Below are 26,484 nucleotides of genomic sequence, written 5' to 3'. Positions count from 1 at the left end.
CCCTAGGCCCAGAGCTGCGCCGCGCGGCTCGACCGGGCGAGCCGGGGCGAACGGGACGCGGTGCAGGGACGCGCAGGGCCAGCGAGGGGAGCTGCAGGGTAACTTTTCCCAGGGAAAGCAGCCGGTCGTCCCCAGCAGAAGCCACCCAGCCTTTTGTTTGTTTTCCTGCCGGAGGCTGGAAAACGGCCGGGTTCCTGCTGCACTACCATGCGCCGCGCGGCCCGTGCGACTCGGCGGACCTCGCGGGCGTCCCTGCACGCAGCCCTCGGCCGGTCTTAGCAGGGATTGTCCCCATTTCCAGCTCCGGAGCTGGCGGCTGTGCCCCGCTCGTCGAGGAGCTGCGCTCACCGCAGGGGCGGGCCCCTGCCTGAGTTCGCGGCGCCAGTAAGTGGGGCTCCGGGATTTGGGGGCTTATGCCGGGCGACCTGTCACTTTAGTAGCTGCTGGGCTGGGGCGGCTGGGAGACCCCTGGCCGGTGGCCCCGTGACGGATCGGAGGCGCAGGAAGAGGCTAATGGGTTATAGTTTCTTTCTGCGATCATATGGGTCTCTCCTTCCTGGTATGAAAACTCGGAGCCTAGAGGATTTTGATGGGTGTTTATCTTTTAGTCTTAAAGAAAGGGAAGACCCTAGCCCATCTGAAGCCTCGATGCGGGGCACGTTGAGGACTTGCTCTTGGAATTTCCCTGACTAGGCCCTTGGCTGTCCCACAAGGGGTCTGAGCAAAAATCCTCGCGTACTTATTTTGCAACCATTTTTTTACTGGATTTCTTTCTGCTCTGATTTCTTTCTTATTACTCTGAGTAGCTGTTATGAGAAGGATATTGAAGAATTTTTCAGAACAACTGATTCTTTTGTAATGTTAACCTTTTAAAGTTTGACACTAACATTAAGGACTTATATGTAAGGTAGCTAATGCATCATTCTGCAGAGAAGAGTATTCCTTTCCACTTATAACTAAATAAGACCTGCTTTTGCTGGAGCTGGGCTAGGCTGAGGGATTTCCATACTGAATTTTACAAGTGGGACTGGATTTCTCTAAGGTATTGGCGCTTGTGGGTTTTTTTTTTTTTAAACCGGGAGAACTCTTTGTAGTAACAGAAGTTTGATAGTTACAGTTTTCATTTCTCACATTTCCCAGTGAGTGGGGTTTCAGGGTGTGCTTCAATAGTGAATGGCACCATTGCCGAATATAAAGTTTAAATGAGCTTTAAATTTCTGTAGTCAATATATAAATTATTAAGAAGAATTTGTGTCTCAATCATATGCTGAACTGTGCTGGGAGTTAATATATGCATAAATATGCACATTTAAAATAGTTTCTGAACAATGCGCTACAATTTGGTAAAGACTCTTTAAGGCTTTCCTATCTACTTGAGATCAGGACTTGTAAAACACTAGGAAGTAAGTGTAGAAAGGAAAGCAGTCCTGGAATCCTTTATTTAAAATGACATCCCGTACCATTCCCCATTCTCTAAATGACCCTGCCCACTTTTTATTTCTCCCTTTCCACTTTGCCTTGTCCCCTTCTCCAAAGTCAAAACTGGTGGCCAGGCAGCGGCGAGGCTGCCACATTTCCTAATGAAACCAATCTAGGTTCAGATGGTGGAGGGGGTTGCTGGAGGGTTGATGGAGCCTGTCTGATTAGGCAGACCCCTGCTGTCCTGGCCAAGGGAACTCAGCATTTAATCACACAAAAAAGGTCTTTTCACTGAAGTTTCTTCTCCACAGACTAAGTGTAAATGAGCTACTAGGATGTCAAACAAGCCATTTAGGCGTTTTATTTATTGACTGTTCAGTATCATCAGAGCCCTTTTTATACTTTATTGTTTGTTACTCTCATTGCTTTTTGAGATTCCTAGTACAGTGGAAATTACGTTAATCTTGAAACGTTGGAATTATCTTTAACCATCTTTTCCTTCGTTTCCTTCATCCTCTGTATCAATGAGTCATCAAGACCTTTGAAATATGTTTTATATAGATCCCTCCTTCTATATTCTAATCTAGTCCTCACTCTTCCTCTCCTGCAGTACTGCAACAGCCTCCCAAGCCTGACTCTTAGTAAGCTCTCATTAAATGTTTGCTGAATAAATGAATGAGAAGCTTCCCTCTGGTCTTTTCAGTGTTCTCTTGCCTGTCTAATCTTTAAAATGACCACTTCATCATGTCTATTCTGGATGTGCAACCTTCAGTTTCTCTCCATTATGTACTATCTCAAGTCTAAAATATTATGCCTGACTTCCCAAGGCCTATCATCATCAGCCTCGCCCTTCCTGTCTAAAATCCTCTTTTCTTTTCAGCATGCATCTTTGCACTCTAAGCAGTCTTGTTTTCTTGCTGTCCTGCTAGTGGTGCCAGGCTCCTTCCCACCACAGTGCCACTGCTCATAGTGCTTTCCCTAGAAACCCCCTCCCTTCTCTTCACTCTCCTGTGTGACTCCTACCTGTCCTCAGAGGAGCCTAAGTCTACTTCTCTTACAATATTTTCTCTTTCTATTTCTCAGGATACTTGCTTGTTGGCCCTTTATTATACTGGCTGTATTGATCTCTGATTGGTTTAGGTTAGTTTAAGCCTCTTTAAGGCCGGAGCCATATTTTATGCATGGTAATGTGGTATCATGGGCTTTGAAGTACGGCAGAATTGGGGCAAGGGCCTGACTCCACTTATTAGTTGTGTGGCCTTCTGTAAATCTCCCAGTGTTAATCTCACATGCAAAATAGGGAAAATGCTTCCCCACAGTTTCACCCCTGAGTTGTGGTGTGAAGATGGTCTATAGTGCCTACCCATAACTAGCATATACCTGATAAAGATCTGCTTGTCCCTTGACAGTAACTTAACAGAGTCCAATTCCTGAACACTCAGCCTGGAGGCCTAGAGAACCAGGGTAACCATGCAGTGAATCCTTAGTAAGTATTATCCTGCCCTTACTTAAAATGGCTTGAGCTTAGGTTATTCCTGGCTGCAGCTCTGCTTCTGGGATCTGTTGCTGTTTTTCCATCTGAACCATGCCAGGAACACTACTGCTTAAATCTTTTTTTTTTTTTTTTTTTTTTTTTGTATTGCTGCTCTTGCAGCAGTCTCCTCGGTTTCATTTTGTGGGATCTTGCAGAGCTGGAGTGGTCCCTAACCCTTCTATTGATGTTTGCCCTGATAAAATGCATTTTTCTGCTTGTGGGATCTGTGTGAGTGTGTATATTTGCCTGGTGGTTCCTTGGGAGAATTCTGGGTCTAATGACCCCTCTGTATGTTGATCTGAAAGCCTGTGAATAGTATCTCACTTAACTGTTGAGTCTTTCACCTGTGGTCTTTGATAACTGTCGCTTTCTGAGAAGGGCCTATGTTTAGAGTATTAGAAATCTCCTATCTGTGGACCTCAGTGTTTATGACTGACGTGGTTGACAGGGAGAATGTGCAAACAGAGGTGTGTGCCAGATGACTTATACACATGTTTTGGGATTATAGTATAATTGTATCTTAGTTTGTGGTTGTGCTTACCTTTGAAATACAGTTTTAACTTCCTCATAAAAACACATGTGTTCTAGAAAATTACCTAGTAAAAAGAATTTAGTGAAACAGATCATTTTCTGGGGTGAATTGCATTAAAATGCTAAGGAAATGTTGTGGCAGTAAGAGAAATGTTGTGGCAGAAAGAAAATCAGAGATGCCTTTGATTGCAACCAAAGAAGTAAAAGCAGCAGTTTAGCTCTATGTCAAGATGGTACCAAGGTTGATGTGGGCATCCTCATTCAATCTGTCTGCTCCTAGTGAAGTGCTGTCCAATATTAGGAAAAACTACTACTCAACAGGTTTTAGGGAAACGCTCAACCCAAACAGTAGGCTTCTATTCCTGATTTTCTTCCAAGGAAACTGAACTATCCTTGCACATTAAGTACCTGACTCACTGTGCTTTGAAAGTCTTCCTGGGTAGGAAGAGTGTCTTGTGGTGGCACTCACTTGAGCAGGCTGAAATCAAATCCAGCATATGTTGACATGTCGTGGCACTCACTTGAGCAGGCTGAAATCAAATCCAGCATATGTTGACATGTGAAGTCATCTTTGAGTTTGAGGATAGCACATCTTCAAAGATCTGCTCCCCCTTTTTTTTAAAACTATATGGGCTCAGAATTAGCAAAATATTCATATGCTTTTTACTAAGGGGAACGTGGGGAACATTTGATACATCTTTAGTTGGCTAGAAAACATGTATTATATTCACACATTTAAAAAATATGCTACTTGGGGCGGGGCGAGGTAGCTCATGCCTGTAATCCCAGCACGTTGGGAGGCCGAGGTGGGCAGATCACAAGGTCAGGAGATCAAGACCATCCTGGCTAACACTGTGAAACCCTGTCTCTACTAAAAATACAAAAAATTAGCCAGGTGTGGTGACGGGTGCCTGTAGTACCAGCTACTCAGGAGGCAGAGGCAGGAGAATGGCGTGAACCTGGGAGGCGGAGCTTGCAGTGAACCAAGATCGTGCCACTGCACTCTAGTCTGGGTGACAGAGCGAGACTCCGTCTCAAAAAAAAAAAAAAAGGAAAAAAAAAGCTACTCAGAAGATAACAAGGATTCTGTTCTTCTTAGTTGGGTCTCTGGATCTCATCTGTAAAGTGAGGATGTTGAATAATCATTAAGGTCCTTTACAGAAAAAAAAAATTGTAACTCTATTGTCTGAAGTTTCTTCAACATTAGGCTTTGAACATAGGTCCTAATGAATTTAGCATTCAAATCTATATTAATTAGCATTCAGTTATATTTTATCTTTAAATAAGCTAATCATAGCTGTATAAAAAATAATGCCTCCGAACCAAACGATAAAGTATTGTAGTGTGATGTCCAACTGTATTTGACAATATCATGAAAGTAACTATCTGCGTGAACTTGTAGTTCCTAGCAAATGATTGTCATCCTCACTCACTTTTTTTGAAATGAAAGGGCCAAAATGGTGCCTGGCTTTTCATTTGGTGCTTTTCCCACCATGTCAAGAACCCTTAGTAGCCACTTGATAAATGTACAACAATGGCCCAGAGCTTATGAGAACCACACGTTTTTTAGGAGAGATCAGTGTGAGTTATTTTTTTACCTTTCTATAGGTGAAGCATGACCTGTGATAAAGTATTGATAACATGTAACTGCCCTTGTGACTACCATAAAAGATGATGCCTGAGAACCGGAAAGGTAAAGTACTGCTGTGTGATGCCCAGCTACATGTTTGGCAATATCGTGAAAGTTACAAGCTGCTTGAACTTGTGGTTCCCCGAAGATAGTTATTAATGGTTTTGCCCTCTTGGACATTGCCTTTGCTTTAAAAGAGAATTTACTAGAGAATGATTTAACTAAGACAAAGGTGAGGGAGAAAAATGTAAGATATACATGCCTTCATGTTATCTTAGCTGTTGAAAAGCAAATTTTTTCCTAAATAAGTGTAAAAGTTTTTAGAAGGAGTCATAATTTTGGTACCGTAGTCCCGACACAGTTGTCCAGTTTGCAAAGAAGTGGGGCGTGACAGGATGGCAGTGAGGGTGGACATGGTAGTATAGGAAAATCACCTAAGGTCAGGATTGCCTTTTGAAGCTCCATAAGTTGTTCATTCATTAGTTAATTCATTCAACCTGTCTTTATTGTGAGTCCGTACTTGTGCCAACTATGCCAATTCTCTGGGAACTGAGTACTAGGAATACAGTTGTGAACAGAGGGCAGCAATGTTTCTGCCCTCACAGAGCTTATATTCTAAGGTTAAACACAGCTTGTATGTAGCCCTGCAACCTACGGGTAAATGAGGGTTCTATGGAGAGTACTAAAGTGCTTCTGCTTATTTGGGAGGTTTCCTCATTTTCAGGGCTTGACAAACTATGGCTTGTGTGCCAATCCTTCCTGCTGCCTGTTTTTGTAAATAAATTTGTACTGGAACACAGCCATGCCCATGTATTTACATATTGTCTTTGACTGCTTTCATGCTACAATGGCAGAGTGAAGTTGTGACGGAGATGGAGAGCCTGCAAAGCCTAACCTGTTTACTGACCCTTCACAGAATAAGTGTGCTGATCCCTGCCCTATTTTATTTTTACATTTAGCCTTTACTTCCTTTATGTTAATTCATTTTGATTTTTTTATACATGCTAGGAAAGCATCTTACCCTGAGATCAGCTCCTCTGTCAAATGTGTTGTAATATGTATATAGATACTGATAATACGTGGCTGACCTTGTAACTACCATAAAAGATAATGGTTTAGAACCAGAAAGGTAAAGTATTATTGTGTAATGTCCAGCTACTTATTTGCCAATATCATGAAAGTTATTATCCACATGAACTTGTATATGATATGCTCTTAGTCACTCCCCTATCTTCACTATCCCTTATCTTGCCCACCCCTGAAACACAGGCAAGCAGGACTGTTGCCACCCTCGGCAGTTTTCATTAAGCTGGGGACTGTCATTCTAGCTCATCTACAGTTTCACACATGGCAGGGTAAAGGTTTGTTTTTCTGGCTGTTTTATTTTTTATTTTTTTAACATTTCACCTTTACGTCAGTTCTTTACAGTCCACCAAAGCCAACTGTGTGTCCTAGTTTAAAAATCATCTGCAAGCAATTGAAGAATTTTTTTAAGGTTCAAGGCATGAGCACCTTTGATATTGTAAGAGAAGCAACAGGGAGTTGTGGAAGCTTCTCGTGGGATTAAGGACCTAGTGCAGGATGAGTTCTTTTTTCAGATGCTGGGATTGAAAGAGGAGAGGGATGGTAAAGGTATGAAGCAGTTTCTGGGGCACAGAAGAGGGCACATCACGTAACGGATTATCTTCTCTTGTTAGCATCCAGTTGATGAAATAGCTGAATGCATCTTTAATTCACTCCTCTGTCAAAGTAAAGACAAAGCAAGATCCATGTAAAGAAGGTCCCTTTGGCTTTGTAGCTACTATTCCATATGCAGAAAAAAAGCAGTAGTCCAAGAGGCAAAATGCTTTACAGTTTTGCTTGCTAAAATGTACAGAGGCAGAAGAATTAGGTCCAGGAGAAAAATGAAAACCCAGATGTACTATTTCTAGTAACTTTTTAAAAGAAATTAACAGTGTTCACTGACTTTTGTAAAGTTAGGACACATTCAAACCTAGAATACAAAGTGTAATTATAAACCTGTAAGGGTAAAATGGAACTCAGAAGTACCATGAGAAGGGTCATCTAATGATTTTGCATATAAATCCACTTTTCCCAGGAGGATAAATGAAAGTAACAGAATCTTTTCCATGTAAGATAATTAATGCAAAGGGCGACAAGCTTCTTCTAAGGAACTGAATGGTGTCAATGGGCCTGGTAAACCACAACTCCCAGAGAACGCCAAGTTTGTTGTAATTTTTTGTCTTCTGTCTTAGAAAATGTGTAATGATGGCATTAATTCATTGATTAAGATTTCAAAATAAAGAATGAACTACAATTTTCCCTGCCCCTCGCCTCCGTTTTTTAGGCTGTGAATGAGCAAGGCACCTGATGCGAGCTGCTGGCCATGAGCAGATGTTCTTTGCCTGCACCGAGGATTGAAGCTGAGGGGAGGGAATTGGGGCAAATCACAGGAAGGTTTTTCCCAATGTCACCTAGCCAGGAACATCCTAACATTGACTTCAGAGGTTTGCTGGAACTCTTTGAAAGAGAGATAAAGCTGTCTTTCTTTGTTAGTTGGGTACAGCCTTACCCAAAGGCCAGAGGCCTGATCTGACCGCATGGAGGGGCCTTTCTGTGACTCTCTGAGACTCAGTCGTCCTGGCATTGTTGTGGGAGGGCCCAGGCTGCCTCCCTGCCCCAGCTATTCTGTGGTATTCACTGTTCTTCTACTTCAGAACTTCCAAACTTTTAGTTGGACCCAACAGTTTATCTTTATTTTGCGTATGACAAAATAGAAGCACTGAGAATTTTGAGGTACTTAGCCAAGGTGGTACAGAAAATAAATAGCAAAGACTAAAACTCAAATTTGGGCCCTTCAAACAATCTTTGAGGACTTGCTACTGCCAGTGGAGTGAGAACACGAAGATAAAGGAATCTTGGAGAGTGTCGAGGATGAAGCAGAGGGTGCACCTGCAGGTCACTGCCACGGGGAAGGGGCCGGCAGTGAGGTGAGGACAAGGCACTATGGCATCAAGAGAGAGGGGCCATTCTCTGGGTCTATATGTGTGGGTTGGGGCAGGAGGCTTAGAAGATGTGATGTGTGATCTCGGAAGAGAAGGAATTGATGTTTAATGTTCACTGGGGCCTGGCTGAGGCACTGGGGTGCTTGTGCGTCTCTTGAAAGAAAGGTGTGTAGCATACGGGATCCTTCAGTGGTACTGTCTTCTCCACTAACCTTTGTTCTTGTGATGCAAAAAGCAGAAATATTTATCCGTTTTTTTCTTAGACAAATACTAGCTCGATTCCTGATACAGAGTCACAGAATCACGCAGCTTTAGAGGAAGAAACCACCTTAGAGCAAGTCCAATGCCCTGATTCCACTGAAAGTAAACCCAAGGACCAAGAGATGCCCCGAGGCACAGCAGGTCAGTGCTGAGTGGAAACTGGGACCCTCACTTTGCCTCCACCGTGGGCCTGTTGGTGCTGCTGATGGCTCCAGTGGATTCGCTGATGTTTAATTGCGGAATGAAGCCAACAAGAGCATAGCCATATCACTGGTTTCCATATTTGGGCTTTGAGATACAAAGTACTACTTCTGTTCCTCTTGTTTTCAGATCCTCCAAAGATTTCATGATCTTTTGAAACCTTTTCCTTAAGTTTGCTACAGTCAGCCTGGGTTCCTGTCTCATTTCTGCCATATTAGTCGTATAACCTAGACATGTAACTTGTGTCTCAGTTTCCTTCTCTGTAAAATAGGGATAATAGTAATAGTACCTACCTGGTGGAGTTACGAGGGTTAAATATACTAATAATATATGCATAAGCACTTATAATAGTACTGTGTACATACTACTAAAATTACTATGTTTTCGGCATATTTCATATATTAGGCTGCTAAGTGTAGATTCGTTATAGTGAATGATTTATCCAAGTGAATTCTTAGAGTCAAAGTAGAATTTAGAAATACTGCAAGTTAGAAATACATGCTAATTCTCAAGGTAATGGACAGGCTGCTACATTCCATTCATTTCTCAAGCAGTGTTAACTGTCTGTACCAGAAGCTGAATTTAAATGCTGTCAGGGCAGAGGAGGAAAATAAAAGACTCAAGGAAGCTGGGTGTGTGCTTGTCAAACAGTAAGAAATTGCTCTTCTCTTCTCAAAAAGAACAATTTTTGTTCCCTTCCAATTTTTCTTTAAGCATAAGGTGTTTTTTTTTGTTCTTCAGGCTTTTACTTTGTCACTTTTGATATAGGCATAGGAACAGAGAAATATTTTTCATCCAGTAAAACAAGTGGCTATGAAGGGACACACAAAAAAGGACAGCTTTAAAAAAAAAAAATGGCAAGTGACAACAAGGAAAAAATGGGGACTGTGGTGAGCTGCAGAGCACACACCCAGCCTGAAGAGGTGGGGACATTTCTTCCATTTCTTATTACCATGAAGGGCTAAGGACCCCAGGTGGCTCCAAATCGGGATTTATATAGGACATTCCATTTTTTCTTTTGAGACGGAGTCTCACTCTGTCCCAGGATGGAGTGCAGTGGCGTGATCTTGGCTCACTGCAACCTCTGCCTCCCTGGTTCAAGCAATTCTCCTGCCTCAGCCTTGCGAGTAGCTAGGATTACAGGTGCACACCACCATGCTCGGCTAATTTTTGTGTTTTTAGTAGAGACAGGGTTTCACCATTTTGACCAGGCTGGTCTCGAACTCCTGACCTAGTGATCTGCCACCCTTGGCCTCCCAGAGTGTTGGGATTACAGGTGTGAGCCACTGCGCCAGGCCGAAATTCCTTATTTTTAAATCTGGGATTCAGCCCCCCGAGTGCCAGTGTGCCATCCCTGGTCCACACAGCATGGAATCTCCATATGCTAATGTCGTATACTCAGAGATTTCACGCTAGAATTGTCAAGTCTTGTTCACTGTGCAAAGTTAAAGAGAAGTACGCTTTGATAAAGAAAATGTGGTACATACACACCATGGAATACTTCGCTGCCTTAAAAGATATGAGATCATGTCCTCTGCAGGGACATGGATGAAGCTGGAAGCCATCATCCTCAGCAAACTAACACAGGAACAGAAAACCAAACACCGCATGTTCTCACTTGTAAGCAGGAGTTGAACAATGAGAATACATGGACAGAGGTAGGGGAACAGCACACACCAGGGCCTGTTGTGGGGTAGGGGAGCAAGGGGAGGGAACTTAGAGGACGGGTTAATAGGTGCAGCAAACCTCCATGGCACACGTATAGCTATGTAACAAACCTGCACATTCTGCACATGAATTCTGGAACTTAAAGTAAAATCAAAGAGATGAGTACATTCTATATTTTAAAATGGAATGTCCTTGTTCACTGGGTAAGTAAGCACAGATTTCTGATTTCATTTCTAAAACACCCAGCTTTGAATGAATGAAAATCGCTGCTGTGCAATTTAGATGACTGTGTAAAAGTCTTTGGGATGTTTTGCTGGGGAGCGATAGGCTAAATAATAACCTGCAAATATACCAGGTTCTAATCCTTGGAACCTGTGAGTGTTACTTTATGTGACACAATGGACTTTGCAGATGTGATTGAATCAAAGAATCGGAAATGGAGAGATTATCCTGCAGTATCTTGGTGGCCTTAAATGAAAACACAAGTCCTTATAAGCGAGAGACAGAGGAAGATTTAAAAACAGAAGACAAGAAAATGTGATCATAGAGGCAGAGATTGGAGTGATGTGGTCACAAGCCAAGGAGTGCTTGCAACCACCAGAAGCTGGAAGAGACAAAGAATGGATTCCCTCTAGAGCCTCTGAAGGAAGTGCCAGCACCTTTACTTCAGTGCAGGAATGTTAGTTTCGGACTTCAGACCTCCAGAAACCTGAGAGAATAAGTTTCTGCTCTTTTCAGCCACCAACTTTGTGAACATTTGTTGGAGCAGCTGTGGGAAATTAATATAACTGACAAGGAAAACTTTGTATAGTTTAAAAAAATTAATTTTTGTTATCTATACCTGGATCGGAATATGGCTAAGTGACATGTCCTTAACAAGAAAAGTTAGCTGTAGTTTAGAAATTGGTGGCCCAGAGCCTTCCTTGAGATTCCTAGCCAGTGATCCACAAAGTAACTCCTTCCTTGTGCACCAGTAGCACTCTCATCTCCACTCCACGTAGGAACTTAAGCCAGTGTCCATGTCTCCTGGTCATTTGTGTATTTCCCACCTCTCCAACTGCATGAGAAGTCCCCAGAGGCCAGATCTGCCACCCACAGCTCTGTGGATCTTCTATCTCAATACTGAACATAGGGCCTTATACTTAATTTTTCACTTGAGTGATGCTTTGTTGATACTTTAGTGTCTTGAGCATATTTCACATATTGCTGTATATCAAAAACGTTTATTTATATGCTTTTTTAAATTAAGAAAAACCTTTTTTTGTGGGGGGGATGGTCTTGCTCTGTTGCCCAGGCTGGAGTGCAGTGGTGTGTCCTAGGCCCATTGCAACCTCCACCTCCCAGGCTCCAGCAATCCTCCCACCTCAGCCCCATAAGTAGCTAGGACTACAGGAATGCACCATCACGCCCAACTAATTTTTGTATTTTGTAGAGATGGGGTTTTGCCATGTTGTCCAGGCTGGGCTTGAACTCCCGGATAAGCAGTATGCTCACCTAGGCCTCCCAAAGTGCTAGGATTACAGGTGTGAGCTACCACACCCAGCCTATATAATTTTATAAAATAAATATCACATATTTACATATATATTTATATATAATATACTTATATGAATATTATATTTATATGTATGTGAATATGTGTATAGATACACACACACACAAATGCGAGTAAACCTCACAACCATAGAAAAGACAATAGTTGGCTTTTTTAACAAATTGTAAAGAATCCAACAGTAGAAACAGCCTTCTACTTATGGACTGAGGTCTCAATGGAGTGACTTATGGGTAAAATATTATGCTGCCAGTGTGTGGTGTCTGGTCTACACAGTGTGAAATCTTTGTATGCTAATGTCATATACTCAGAGATTTCAGGCTGGAATTGTGATGTCTTGTCAAGTATCAAATTTTTGATATTTGCCTGCTTCTTTGAAGCACTGACTCTGTAGATGTAGATGTCTCCCATTAAGTATCAAAGAAGGATGTATTAATATTAATACACTAAAAATAGTCATTAGAGTGCTGAAACCTTTTTTCCTGTTAGAACTCCGATTGAGGCTGGGCACAGTGGCTCCCACCTATAACCCCAACACTTTGGGAGGCTGAGGTGGGCAGAGTGCTTGAACTCAGGAGTTCAAGACCAACCTGGGCAACATAGCAAGTCCCCGTCTCTACAAAAAATACAAAAGTTAACCAGGCATGGTGGTGTGTGCCTGTAGTCCCAGCCAATTAGGAGGCTGAGGTGGGAGGATTATCTGAGCCCATGAGGCTGCAGTGAGCCATGATCACACCACTGCACTCATCTGGGAGACAGAGCAAGACCCTGTCTCACAAAAAGAAAAAAGAACTCAGCTTTAGAGTTCTGTGCTTGCCTTGGTTGTCTTTGACTGAAGCTCTGTGGCTGTCTATAGTAAATGTCACTATCGATGACATGCAGAGTGGTCCCCACGCTGTGCCCCACTTGTCATGCAAGGTGGAATCCTTTCATGTTTCCCACCTGCCATGTTACAGGCACATGACTGGTTTCCACAAGGTCACACAGCTTCAGCTAGCTAGTTGTCCAAGCAACCTGGAGTGATACCGAGTGCTGTTTTTGGACATTCTTTTACCACAATAGGTTTGTATCTTATTTGCATCATATTTTCTTTCAAAATGGAAGCAGATAATGGAAAGGAAATGAACATCAGGCTGACAGTTACTTCTAATTTGTCTCCAGCTATACACCTCTTTCAGTCTTCAAAACTATGCTAACCATAAAGGTCTATCTGTCACCTCCTATAGAGAATTTTGTATTTTGTCACTTAAGTTAGCATAACCCACTGTATCAGGAATGCCTTCAGCTGTACTGGATAGATTAACAGTGACTTCAACAGAGACCTTCAGTTAGGTTGCAAAACAATAAACCCAAAGGCATATATTTTCAGGGTTCAAGCAGCAGCCCACTGATGTCATCAAGGACTCAGCCTCTTTCTATGAATACATCCTTCACAGATGGGATTCTCATCTTTAGGGTTGATGTCTTGTCGTCATCTCTGCTTCAGCCCTTAATGTCACAACTTTACACAGCCATGTTCAATGCAGCTTCTTTGTCAACTGTCTTTATTAGGGAGTAGATTCCTTCTCAGAAGCTCTTCTCCTTCCTCACCAGCTCACTTCACTTTCATTCTCATAAGTCCGAGCTACGGCACCACTCCCAAACAGATTTTAGTAAGGAAGTAGAATTCCTTTGCTTGGCTTAGATCTATCGTAGTTCATGCCCTGGGGTGGCTGCTGTGCCTGAGTATGTCGAATCCTGAGTAAAATCAGGGCCCTGTAAACTAAGCAAGAAGGGGAGCATTCCTGTGGAGTAGAGCAGCGAAGGTGCCTGCCATGGCTCCCTTCTTTTTTCTAGTGCGTTGTCGATCGCCCTGTTTTCCCAGAGCAACAGTAGGTTTTTGTTCTTTACTTTCAGATTATGACATGAGTCATCATATTTGGGCAACCACAAAAAGGATGAATAACTGAACAACACCATTCTCAAGTGTATTTAACCACATCCTGCTAGGATATGCTCAGATTTGACTATGAGCTGACTGGTGCTTCTTGTCTAATGCTAGTTTGGCTAATACCATTCACTTTTTTTCAGTATGGGAAAATTCACTAATGTGAATAATAGAAAGCTCAAAGAGTGGTCATGGTTCTGTCTTCTGGATCCCTATCTAGTGTAACTAACCCTTCTCTCTGATGTCCCTTTGTACACTTGGGACAGTTATCATGGCTTTCCAAGTCTCCTTTGCTTCCAGCATCCGGTGTTTCTTCATCTACCCTTCTTGTACTTTCATTTAGATGCCACACTATGTTCTTCAATATTTATCTTGAAGCATCTGGAGCAGTAAACCAAGGGTGTGATGGGACTATTGCATTCCTTATTCTGAACACAGGCTGCCTTATTGAACGACTCCAGTGGGCACCTTTCACATTGTGTTCTTTGTGAATGGAGTACCCTGGAGTGATACGGTGTATCAGCCTTGTCTGAATGCTGTGTTCCCAATAAGGGCTCCAATAATACTCTGTCTTTGGGGAAAAATAAAACAACCTTAGAGCTATTTGCTTATTGAGCATCTCCAGTGAGAGGTTTGGTACATACCTCAAATTCAGCCCCCCAGAAAACAGAACCCATATCTCTGTACATTGTCCAAATAGCACAAGCACACACATTCGCTATCTCAAACCCATAGTCTCCTGTTGTATCTAAGACTCACCCAGTCCAGTGCCTTTGTTCAGGCCTTCATCATATTTCACCTGGGCTACTGGAGTAACCTCCTAATTAGTCTCTGCCTCTGATCTCTGTATGCTAACATCTATGTAGTCTCCAGAGGAGTTTTATTCATGCTGTTTCTCTGCTTTAAAAACTCTGAGAAACTCCCTTCTGTAGGACAAAAATCAGACTCCTGCATGAGGCCAGGTGCACTCACGCCTATAATCCTAGCACTTTGGGAAGCCAAAGTGGGAGGATTGCTTGAGCCCAAAAGTTCCAGACCAACCTGGGCAAAAAAAAAAAAGAGACCTCGTCTCTTAAAAAAAAAAAAAAATCATGCCTCGTATTGTACACTAAGTACCCCCAGCTAGTTGGGAGGCTGAGGTGGGAGGATGACTTGGGCTTAGGAGGTTGAGGCTGCAGTGAGCTGTGTTTTGCGCCACTATACTTCAGCCTGGGTGACAGAGACCCTGTCTCAAAAAAATAACAAAACAAAAGCAAAAAAAAAATTCCTGCATGACACACATACGTTCATAATTGGGCCCATCCTAACTTTCTAGCTATTTCCTGCCATTTCCCCCACTGCCCTCCGTTGGATTGATTTTATACCCTAGCCTTGTACTTATCCCTGGTTGCACATTAGACCTGGAAAACTTTCAGAACTCTCAAAGCTCAGCCCCCATCCCGACCTGCTTCTTGGGGCTGGGGCTAGGCGTGAGTAAATGTTAAAGGTTCTCTAGGTGATTCTGTATTCAACCAGGGTGAGAACCACTAGGCTGTGCCTGCCCTCTTGTGAACACACCAAGCTCTTGTATTCACCAACATTTTTACAGTTTCTTCCACTTATAATTTCTTTCTCTCCTTTTCTGCGTAAGAAAACCTTTTTCATTTTTTAATATCTTGATACTACCTCTTCTCTGAAGGATTGTCAGATCTCTCTCCTCATCCCAAGAGTTGGTTGCTGTCTACTGCATTCTCATAGCAGTTTCTACATTTTTTGTGTATTTGTCAGTTGTGAGTGATTTAAAGGAGAGACCCTAGCCTTATCCATAGTGTGCCCAAGAACCTTGCATAATGCTTAGCATCTCATTAAAGTTTAAATAAAATTATACCATCTGCCATCAATGCTTGAAGAGACACTAGTCTGATCCATTGTATAGTTGTTAGGTAATTACCTGAAGTAGCATAAGAAATTAGAAAGTAACTACCATGGTATAGTGAGAGTCATATCTTGCCAGAGTACTTAGATTTTGTTCCTTGATAATATAACAGACTATAACAAGGAGGAATTGTTGGGGTGACTGTGCATTGAATGAATCCAATGTATCTGGATTTCCATGAAGCTCTTAATTCTTTCATAAATAGCTTTCTCAGTGATAATCTAGGAAACCATTGTTCCCATTGTACAATTTAAGTGGATGATGAAGGGACATTAACTATCCAAAAAAGACTTTATTATTAATAACTGACATAAATCAGTAGTATAATGCCATTGCAAAAAGCATGAGGGAATCCACATGCTACTGTAATACAAGTTATTATTAAGTTTTGGTCACTATAGTTCATCAAGGAGATGGAGAAATGAGAAATGTGTGAGGATTCAGAGATGAATGCCAAAGGTAATTAAAGGAGTGGAAAATGCTTCCTCTGAGAAAAGGTCGTGTAATTAAGGCAGGAGAAGGCTGAGAGACACATGCTTGATTACTAATTTCATGTGCATAGACATTTTTATCACATGGCTTCTTTATATCCACAGGTACTAGGCATGAAGAAATTTGCTTAAATTAGACTGCAAGTTTTGGTTGGACATGAAAAATATTCTAACTGGATTACAAAATGCAGATCTGATCATGTTAGCCCCTAGTTACAAAACTTGAGTTGACTTCCCATTGTCTCTAGGGCAAAGCCTCCTTCAAACAAAACATTGTTTATCAGTTGGCTGATTTTTTTTGACAAATCAAGCTTCCAGTGATTTTTTTTTTTTAGGAAGATGACATACAACAATGGTTTGGGAGTCTTAATTTATTAGAAAGTGAAATGACGAATGATAGAGAATTCATACACAGATGTGTCTCAACTGAGAGTGGGATTACATCATAAGTTAAAAAATCATTGGAAAAAAATACACATTTAATTCACCTAACCTACTGAGCATCACTGTAAGCCTCCCGTCTTTTTTTTTTTTTTTTTTTTATGAACAAGTGTAACTCTTTATTAAGATAGAATTGTTCTTATTCAAGAAATAGATGAAAATGGTTAAGTACAATTAAATGGCTCCAAAAGTCTTAAAATGAAAACAACAGTCCTGCCAGTTATTCTTTCCAGAGGCAAACACTTTTCATTCTTAGTTTTTCCTTCTGTTAGTTACCTTCATGGGTTTTTCCAAATTGTTATCTTTTTAGTTTTTCAAGTGAATGCATATATTAATACATAAAATTTTAAAAAGCTTCTTCAGTTTATAATGCATCCTAACAGTCCCCTGCCCCATCCCTCCTAATTCTCCAGAGCAATGACTTTTAACTCTTCCAGCAATGTCTTCTGTTTTTTCCCTCACATAACTACTTAGTCATTTCTTGATTATTTTATACATAATATAGTGATTTCTGGATATGACAGGTGAGGATTTAGCTCTTACACCATCGTTATCTTCACTTCCTCCCATATTGTCCCAAAGTGGTTACCATATTTAGGGGCTAAGCAGTCACCACATCATTATGACTGTGTATGTATTGCTCCTTGTTGAGAAAAACAGCGTATTATGCTCTTCCTATCCTGTACTTCTTTCTGCCCTAAAATTAATGATTGCCTAACCAACCCTTCCCCCTCATTTTTTTACTTTTGCTTTATCTTCAATGAACTTCTTTCCAAATGCCCCAAATTTGGCAATAACTTGTTATTTTTAAGAGAAGGGATCTCACTAAGGTAGCCAGGCTTGTCTGGAACTCTTGGGCTCAAGCCGTCCTCTTGCTGAGCCTCCTGAGTAGCTGGGACTACAGGCATGGGCCATTCCACCCAGCTAACCTATTAATATTTTTACTGTTTCTTTTTAAGCCAGCTCCATAGCTGGAATATTGCCTGTGTTGGATCCTATTTGCTGGATCTATGTCATTCTCTGGTTTGTGTACTCCTTCACTTTGCTGGAGTATTTTCTCCAATAGCTTCTCAAAAAAGGGTACATGGAGGTAACCCGTGAGTCTTTGCTTGTCTAAAAATGTATTTTACCTTCACCCTTGATTATTCGGGTGAATATAGATTTATCAGTTGAAAATAACTTTCTAGAATTCTGAAGGCATGGTTCCATTGTTTTCAGATTCCTTTTCAAGACAAGGTCTCTTCTGTCACCCAGGCTGGAGTGCAGTGGCACAATTATGACTAGCCTCCCCTGTCTTAAACATGTTCAGAACACTTACATTGGCCTATCATTGGGCAAAATTATCTAACACAAAGCCCATTTTATAATAATGCATTGAATAGCTCATGGATATATTGAATACTTCACTGAAAGTGAAAAACAGAATAGTTGTATAGGCACTCGAAATATGATTTCTACTAAATGCATGTAGCTTTGGCGTCATTGTAAAGTCAAAATATCATAAGTCAAACCATCATAAGTTGAGGACTGTGTGTATGCTATATGAAAAAAATAGTTGAAGATAAATATTAAGAAGAAAAAGGGGAAAACAAATGCAGAGCCAAAACTGCTTGTGCTGTGGTCCAAGTGTACTTTTTGGGCTAAAGCACAGCCTGAATCCAATCTATTCCATAATACAGTAATCATGAAGTGAAGGAACCATGGTATATGATAGTGTTCTGTCCTCTCAACAAGTTGTATTAAATAAGTCTGCATTTGTATATTTTGATCTAAAATAAAACATTTAAGATGCCTGTATCTTTTAAAAATTTCCCTTCTACCATTTTAGGGATAATTGAAATTTTTAATCTATAATAATTTAAAATTTACATAAATTGCAAGAATACTAAAAGAATACCCATACATCCTATCTTAGTCTGCTTGGGCTACCATATATAACATAATATCAAAGACTGGGTATCTTAACAGAAATTTATTTTTTTCACAGTTCTGGAGGCTGGAGAGTCCAAGATCAAATGGTTTGGTTTCTGGTGAGGGCTGTCTTCCTGGCTTTTAGATGGCTGCCTTTTTCCTGTGTCCTCGTGGTAGGGGGTGTGGGGGAGAGGTACAAGACACTAGCCCTATTGTATCAGACCCCTATCCTATGACCTCTGTAGCCTAATTACCTTTTCGTAAGTCTGTCTCCAAATACAATCACATTGGAGGTTAGGGCTTTAACATGTGAATTTGGAGGAGGGATATCATTCAGTCCATAGCATACCCTTTACCCAGATTTACCTGTTGTTAACATTTTACCCCATTTGTTCTCCCCGCAATGCACATAAAAATTTTGTTCTACCCACTTGAGAATAAATTGCATACATCATGGTCTTTTAACTGTAAACCCCTCAGAGTATATTTCCCAAGAATGAAACTACATTCTTACTGAATCACAGGACAGTAACTACAGCTACAGTACTTTAACACAGATAAATATTTTTTTTTTTTTTTTTTTTTTTTTTTTTTTTTTTTTTTGAGACGGAGTCTCGCTCTGCCGCCCAGGCTGGAGTGCAGTGGCCGGATCTCAGCTCACTGCAAGCTCCGCCTCCCGGGTTCACGCCATTCTCCTGCCTCCGCCTCCCGAGTAGCTGGGACTACAGGCGCCCGCCACCTCGCCCGGCTAGTTTTTGTATTTTTTAGTAGAGACGGGGTTTCACCATGTTAACCAGGATGGTCTCGATCTCCTGACCTCGTGATCCGCCCGTCTCGGCCTCCCAAAGTGCTGGGATTACAGGCTTGAGCCACCGCGCCCGGCCCCAGATAAATATTTTTATCTAATATACTGTCCATGGTTTCAGGATGAAACTGTTCCACCTCACATCAGGCATTAGTGTCCTAAGGAGCATGCAACCTAGATCCCTTCCATGGGCAGTTTCACAATAGGGTTCGTGCTTCTGTGAGAATCTAATGCCGCCGCTGCTGATCTGACAAGAGGCGGAGCTCAGGCAATAATGCTCACTCACCCACTGCTCTCCTCCTGCTGTGTGACCTAGCTCCTAACAGGCCACAGACTGGTTCACAGCCCTGGGTTTGGGGACCCCTGCTTTATAGCATTTTCTTCTCCAGTGCAGATTCCAGTCAAAACCTGTATTTTAAAAAATGGCATCTGGGTTCCTCCATAAACAAAACTCTGCCAACTCTTTCTACAAGCTCCCCCTTTCCCACCCCCCAATTTCAAGCCCCTGTCTCTTAGTTTCTGCTTCTTGGAGTACTAGAATCCCATTTGCCCTACAAAACACCTGCTTTTCTCTTTTTTAAGACAATCTTTTATGAAGATTTTTTTCTGCCCTCCCTAAGCCCAGATGGAATTGACCCAGCTGGAAACCAAGAGGGCTTTCTCCTTAATTCCCCTCCACATCTTGTGCCCTAAGCATACTGGAAATATCTTAGTTTGTATTCATGATTGGTACATATCTGCTTCCCCCTTCCCATCCACACCCCATCCCCTGCCAGGAGACTCTAAGCTCTTTAAAAAGAAGGGACCATATTTTATTGGTCTTTGTATCCTCAGAGCTTAAAGATAGGATCTGTCACACAGAATGTACTTTATAAATATTTATTAGTCATCAATGGAATACATCAGCCTAAAGAGCTGCTGAAGGAGGTTGTAGGGAGTCTGATCCTGAAGAGTTTCAAGAAGGAAAATGCCCCTCCAGCCAGTGGTTCTAGGGGAAAGGGAATGAGCGCAGGGTGGGTAGAGCGGGGCTTGATCTGTAAGCTTGTTTGATTCTGTGATAAAGCATGGTGAAATCAGGCAGGATCTTTATATTTCTTAAGATTTTTCAAGCTCACACACAGCTTTCAGGAGAACGTAGTCTGGATTTATTTATTTATTTATTTTATTTAAGAAAATTGTTTTTGAGAGCGAGTCTCACTGTGTTACCCAGGCTGGTGTGCAGTGGTGTGATCTTGACTTAACTGCAGTCTGTGCCTCCTGTGTTCAAGCGATTCTCCTGCCCCAGCCTCCCGAGTAGTTGGGACTACAGGCACATGCCACCACGCCCGGCTAATTTTTGTGTTTTTAGTAGAGACGGGGTTTCGCCATGTTGGCCAGGCTGGTCTCAAATTCCTGACCTCAGCCTCCCAAAGTGCTGGGATTATAGTCGTGAGCCACCGCGCCCGGCCTATTTTTAAATTTTTAATCTTGAACTAATTTTAGACTTACAGAAAACTTGCAAAAATAGTACAGAGTTCCTAGAAACCCTTCACTCCACTTTCCCTAATATTAATAGCTTACATAACCATAGAACATTGATCAAAACCAGGAAATTAGCATTGGCACAATACTACTAACAACAGATCTTACCAACTTTTTCACTAGTGTCCTTTTCTATTCCAGGGTCCTGTCAAGGATCCCACATTGCATTTAGTTGGCATGTCTGCTTAATTGCCTCCAATCTCTGACAAATCCTTAGTCTGTCCTTGTCTTTTATGATCTGTACACTTTGTAGGAGTACTAGTCACTTTATATTATTACTATAGTTTCTTTATTATAGGCAGACTGAATTATATAAATGAAAAATCAGTGACATTTTTTTAAGACACAAACTGAATGACTTTAAAAGGAGCACACCCTGCACATAGGCCTTGAATTCCTAGTTCTTTCTTTGGCTTCTGAATGTCTAGTAGTGATGATAATACAATTGATGCTTGGCCACACATAGTTCATGGAGCACACATAAGTTCTCTATCAGGAGAACTTTAGTTTAGCATTTCTTAGCTTTTGTATGTTTACATTGTTAATTGTAGCTCAAGTGTACAGAACACAGTATATTTAGCAGAAATTTTCATAGCTTGACAATTTTCATCGACCACAGTTATCTCTCAGTGTTTGCCCAGAATGGTTAGTCAGCAGAAAAGCATTGAATTGGAGCTGATTCATTTCTGAGTCAGTGACAAATTTACTTTCCAAGCATAATATCTCTAGTTGTATAAGAAATTATAAAAGAGCATTATTTAGACCAAGGGTTAGTGAACTGTGTAAAGGGCAACATAGTCAATACACTAAGTCCTCATTTAACCTATCAGTAGATTCTTTGGAAACTGCAGCTTTATGCCAAACAACACATAACAAAACCAATTTTGCCATAGGCTAATTGATAAAAACAAGAGTTAAGTTCCTACAGCATATTTCTGGTCATAAAAACATCACCGAACTTCTAAATAAAGACTAAAACACTTTGAATATTAAACATTGGAATACATGTAAGTTATAAATACATTTAAGAAAGATTAAAAAAAAAAGGTAAGGTAATTATTACCTGCTTATTCCAGTTTACAGTTGTGGGTGGTAAACCTAAGCCTATCCCAGCAGCTTAGGGCCCAGAGTGGGAACCAACCCTAGACAGACACCAATTGCAGGGCACATTCACACACACCCCCTACACTCACTCAGGCCTGGGACAGTATAGACATACCAGTTCACCTAGTGTGCACCTCTTTGGAATGTGGAAGGAAACTGGAGCACCTGGAGAAAACCCACACAGACACAGGGAGAATGTGGAAGTTCCACATGGACAGCAGCCCCAGCTGGGAATCAAGTTTTTTTCCCTCATCAACATTATAACGAAACAACATTGTTCCAAAACCTGCTGTACTTTGGGCTTTGCAGGCTATACAGCATCACACAACTATTCAGCTCTGCTGTTGTAGTCATGAATGGTATGCAAGTATGTGGGTATGACTGTTCAATAAAACACAGATTTAGACTTACAAAAATATATATACTCAAAATGTATATATTAGCATTTATCCTTGTCTCTCATTTTTCTCTGCAGGCAGAAGACTGATTTTTGAAAATATGTATTTGGGAGATAGTCACGTCCTATTGAATACCTTGTGCTGGTGCTGCCATCGAAAAATCTGGTTACATTCTGGGGAGGACTGCTACCACTGCAGGACTGAACCGCTTCGGCCGTGAGATGAGTGTCTGGCCTGAGCAGGCACACCATGAATAGATACACAACAATCAGGCAGCTCGGGGATGGAACCTATGGTTCCGTGCTGCTGGGAAGAAGCATTGAATCTGGAGAGCTGATTGCTATTAAAAAGTAAGTTTGATCCTTCACTCCTGTGATAATTTTATCTCTACCCTCACCATTTCCCGTCTTTGAAACAGTTCTAAAGGGGAGTGGGTGGGATGCCTGGAGAAGAACCTTAGATAATGATTGCTGTGGGTTAGATGATTATTGATTCTGTAATACTCATGTTAGAGGTATTAAAAACATTTCCACTTTACATTTACTACTTTGCGCATAGTAAAAGTACTTGTTATCAAAGTGTTTTCTCATATTGTGAGGTAGTAACAAGCAGGTTAATAAACATCATTTTACATGAGAGGAAACTGAAACTCCAGGAAATTAAGTGACTTTGTTTGGGCCATCTACATGCATGTGGTGGTCTGGTGACTGCTGTCTTGTTCCCTCTGCCCCCTTTGCCCTTCACAACCTGAGTCCAGACACATTGTATTAGTTATCTGTTGTTGTGTAACAATTTACTCCAAGACTTGGTTGTTTAAAACAACACACATTTATTATCTCAGTTTCTCTGGGTCAGGAGTCTGAACACAGCTGAGCTAAGTTCTTTGCCTCAGTATCTCTCATGAGGCTGTAGTCAAGGTGTTGGCCAAGGCTGGGGTCTCATCCAAAGGTTGGACTGGGGAAGAATCTACTTCTGAGCTCATTTTGTGATTGTGGGTTGATCTATGGGTGGTTGGCCTGAGGGCCTCAGTTCCCCGCTGGCTGTTGGCGGGAGGCTGCCCTCAGTTCCTTGCCATGTGGGCCTCTAAAGAGCGGCTTACAACATGGCAATTTGCTGCATCAAGACATGGGAGTCAAGAAGGCAATGAGAGACTCGTACTAAGATGGAAGTCATATCTTGCTTTTGTAAATTAATCACGGAAGTGACATCCTTGTCAAATTGCTATATTCTGCTGGTTAGAAGCAAGTTGTTGAAGGAGAGGGGGTTCTAAAAGGCTCTGGGTAGCAGGAGGTGGGAGTCTCTGGGAACCACATTGGAGACTGCCACAACCATCTCTATCTAGTTGCCTTATCAGCATCTATATTTGGATGCCCGGCAGACGTTTCAAACTCACCATGCCCAAAACTACACTCATATTTAGCATATTTTCTCACTCTTACCCCAAATTTGTTTCTTCTTCAGTGTTCCCTATTTCAATAATTGGCACTATACCCTCAAAACCTGGGAGTCCTCCTGCCTTCCCTCCCCATTATGCCTCACCTTTAGTCATCTAGTCCTGTCAATTCTACATAATATTTATGTGATCCACCTACTTCTGTATATTCCCACTGCTAACCTCCATTCAACCCATTACCATTTGCCACCTCCACCATGAGGTCCTCCGCCACTAGGCCTCCTGGCTTTTTTTCCCCCTATTCATATCAGACCAAAGGGATTATTTTAAACATACAACTTCAATCATCTAAAACTACTTGACCAAATGTTCTTTGTATTCCATGAACATATCCCTTGCTCCCACCTGATGTCAGTGCAGTTGTAGTGCACAGCTCTATGCCCATGCCAGCACCCCACCCCAAGTGCATGTGGGAGACTTTCAACCAAGGTGCATTCCATCCAGCTCCTTAAAAGGTCCCCAGCAGGCTTGAGCCAGTTGCCAGCCCTGTTATTGACTTACTCATACACCCGTTATTGGGTTCCCTACCTCTCTTTTCTCAGTCTCCTGCTCCTTGCCCTGCTTCCTGGAATCACCTCCCAAATAAACTACCTGCACCCAAGTTCTCGCCCAGGCCCTGCTTTTGGAGGAATCCAAACTAAGGCAGCTTCCAATGTCTTCTGTCCGTTTTAGGATGAAGCCCCAAATGTTTAATGTGACCTACAAATTGCTGCATCATTTGGCTGAGCCACTGCTCCCTTCAGGTTCACTTTTATAGGCTCTTTTCCTTTCTTCACAGCACTTGGTACAGAAAATTATTGTCTACCTTCCTGCCATGATGTCAGTTTCATGAGGGATGTCTTTCTCATCATTGTCTCTCCATTGCCTGACAAAGCACCTATTGTACCACATAGCAGGGGCTAAATAATATTTGGGGCATGAATAAAGGATTTGATTACTCTACCAGGAGACAGTGTGGCAAGGACAGAGTGAGCTGGAGAGATGGGAAGTTTGTTACTGGCCAGCAGTGAGGCCTCGGGAAAGTCGTGTACCTTCTCTGTTTCTCAGTTTCCTCAGCTGTCCTATCTGTTTCACAGGGCTGCTATAAGACAAATGAGACAATGTAATTGAAATGCACTGAAAAATATAACCTTGAAACCTGGATTTCTGATTAACTCATGGAGTTTTCTTTTCTCCACTCAGGCTCTAGACCAGGGGTTGGCAAACTTTCTCTATGAAGGGCCAGGCTGTAAATATTTTAAGCTTCACAGGCCATATGGTCTCTTGCAACTACTCAGTTCTGCTGTTGTAGTTCGAAAGCAGCCACAGGCAGTATATAAATGAATGAGTACGGTTGTGTTCCAATAAAATTTCACTTATAGAAACTGGAATTTGAATTTCACAAAATTTTCACATCGTGAAATATTATTCTTCTTTTGACTTGTCCCCCAATTTAAAAAGGTAAATGTCGTTCTTAGCTCATGGGCCGTACAGAAACAGATGGTGGGGAGGTTTTGGCCCATGGGTCATAGTTTGCTGACTCCTGCACTAGAGGGTCTAGAGCTCTGCTGTCTAGTATGATAGCAAGTAGCCATATGTGGCATTTAAATTTCAATTTAATTAAAATTAAAATTGAGTTCCCACATTGTGCTAGCCACATGCCAAGTGCTCGGTAGCCACATTTGTCTGGTGGCTACCATCCTGGACAGCACAGAACAGTTTCATCAATGTAGAAAGTTCTACTGGACAGCTCTGGTCTAGATAGAATAAGCCTGAGCAAGTTCCTTCCAGGGCAAGGTTAGCTGGTTAGTATAGAGCAAGACAGTAGTCCAGGCCTCTCTGGACTGCACCACACCACTGCTACTGGCAAAGTTTGTGACTTAGGATTGATTATTGCACTGCCATTTGAAAATAAATGCTAGTTTGGGATAGTATAATACTGGGTAGAAATTTAAACCCACTTTAAGTCCTATTAATTAGGTTCAGAAGGAAAGCATTTTTCTAAAAGCAAAGTTTAATCTATTACTGAGAATAAGTGTGCTGTTTGTTCCTTTCTTCTCTTCTAGAATGAAAAGAAAGTTTTATTCCTGGGAGGAATGCATGAACCTTCGGGAGGTTAAGGTATTTATTAATATACCAAGGAATAATTTATGGATGATTAAAATAGCTTTGTACATGCTTAGATTTATAGTTGATATAGTCATTTCGTTTGAATTTTTTCACTAATGCTGGAAAGGGAGGCAAATGATAACATTACAGCTGAAGCAGAAGATTATGATGTAATTGTATATACTGTTATTAGAAAGCTTTCATCTTTAATGGATCTCTTATATCAATGTATTTCAATATAAAGAAGTTGAATGTGTTGATTTAGTGAATTATTATTGCCTAATTATTTTCTTAATTATTAACATAAAGGAAAATCTATTTGTTGAGTGTTTTTCCCTAGACATAATGGCAGTACTTACTTCAGTTTCTTGCTCTAATAATTTGCACTCCACTTTCTGTGAGGAAATTCATTGACCAAGGTACACCCATGTCAAGCATTGTGGAGCACAGATCTTTACTTTTATTCAGCCTCTGACTGGATTCACCATTCTCCTTCTTTCCCCCTGCACCTTCTTCTATTGATTTTGTTCCAGTTTTTCTCTCTGTCAGAGTAGATTGACCACATTGAGTTTTACATGCATAATTCTCTTCCTTGTGCAGTGGAGTGGCGCTTCATCTAATTTTAGTCC

General features: G+C 41.5%; 2 protein-coding genes across 7 annotated transcripts in view; both read left to right on the top strand.

The window, feature by feature from the left end:
• Nucleotides 1–76: 76 nt before the first annotated feature.
• On the top strand, nucleotides 77–22,534 carry LOC140708891 (uncharacterized). Of its 5 annotated transcripts, none has more exons than XM_073006074.1 (4): nucleotides 77–384; nucleotides 2,829–2,905; nucleotides 8,383–8,521; nucleotides 22,392–22,534. In XM_073006074.1, exons 3-4 carry the CDS (start codon nucleotides 8,503–8,505, stop codon nucleotides 22,532–22,534), a joined length of 162 nt encoding a protein of 53 aa, XP_072862175.1. In that variant the 5' UTR covers nucleotides 77–384; nucleotides 2,829–2,905; nucleotides 8,383–8,502. The 5 variants fall into 5 exon arrangements, with proteins under 5 accessions (XP_072862175.1, XP_072862172.1, XP_072862173.1 ...); XM_073006071.1 differs by lacking the exon at nucleotides 8,383–8,521 and adding an exon at nucleotides 5,093–5,177; XM_073006072.1 differs by lacking the exon at nucleotides 2,829–2,905.
• Nucleotides 22,535–22,562: 28 nt separating this feature from the next.
• Nucleotides 22,563–26,484, top strand: part of CILK1 (ciliogenesis associated kinase 1) — a 39,746-nt gene continuing 35,824 nt past the window's right edge. For both annotated transcript variants that reach the window (XM_007972240.3, XM_007972237.3), the window contains exons 1-2: nucleotides 22,563–22,664; nucleotides 25,813–25,867. In XM_007972240.3, coding sequence (XP_007970431.1) covers nucleotides 22,564–22,664; nucleotides 25,813–25,867 — 156 coding nt within the window. In that variant the 5' untranslated portion in view covers nucleotide 22,563. The remainder of the gene's footprint in view (nucleotides 22,665–25,812; nucleotides 25,868–26,484) is intronic.

Source organism: Chlorocebus sabaeus, chromosome 17, assembly GCF_047675955.1.
Source record: "Chlorocebus sabaeus isolate Y175 chromosome 17, mChlSab1.0.hap1, whole genome shotgun sequence".
In the NCBI taxonomy this organism is placed as follows: domain Eukaryota; kingdom Metazoa; phylum Chordata; class Mammalia; order Primates; family Cercopithecidae; genus Chlorocebus; species Chlorocebus sabaeus.
The sequence above is the reverse complement of the archived record's forward strand: the minus strand, read 5'-3'. Positions and strand labels throughout refer to the sequence as shown.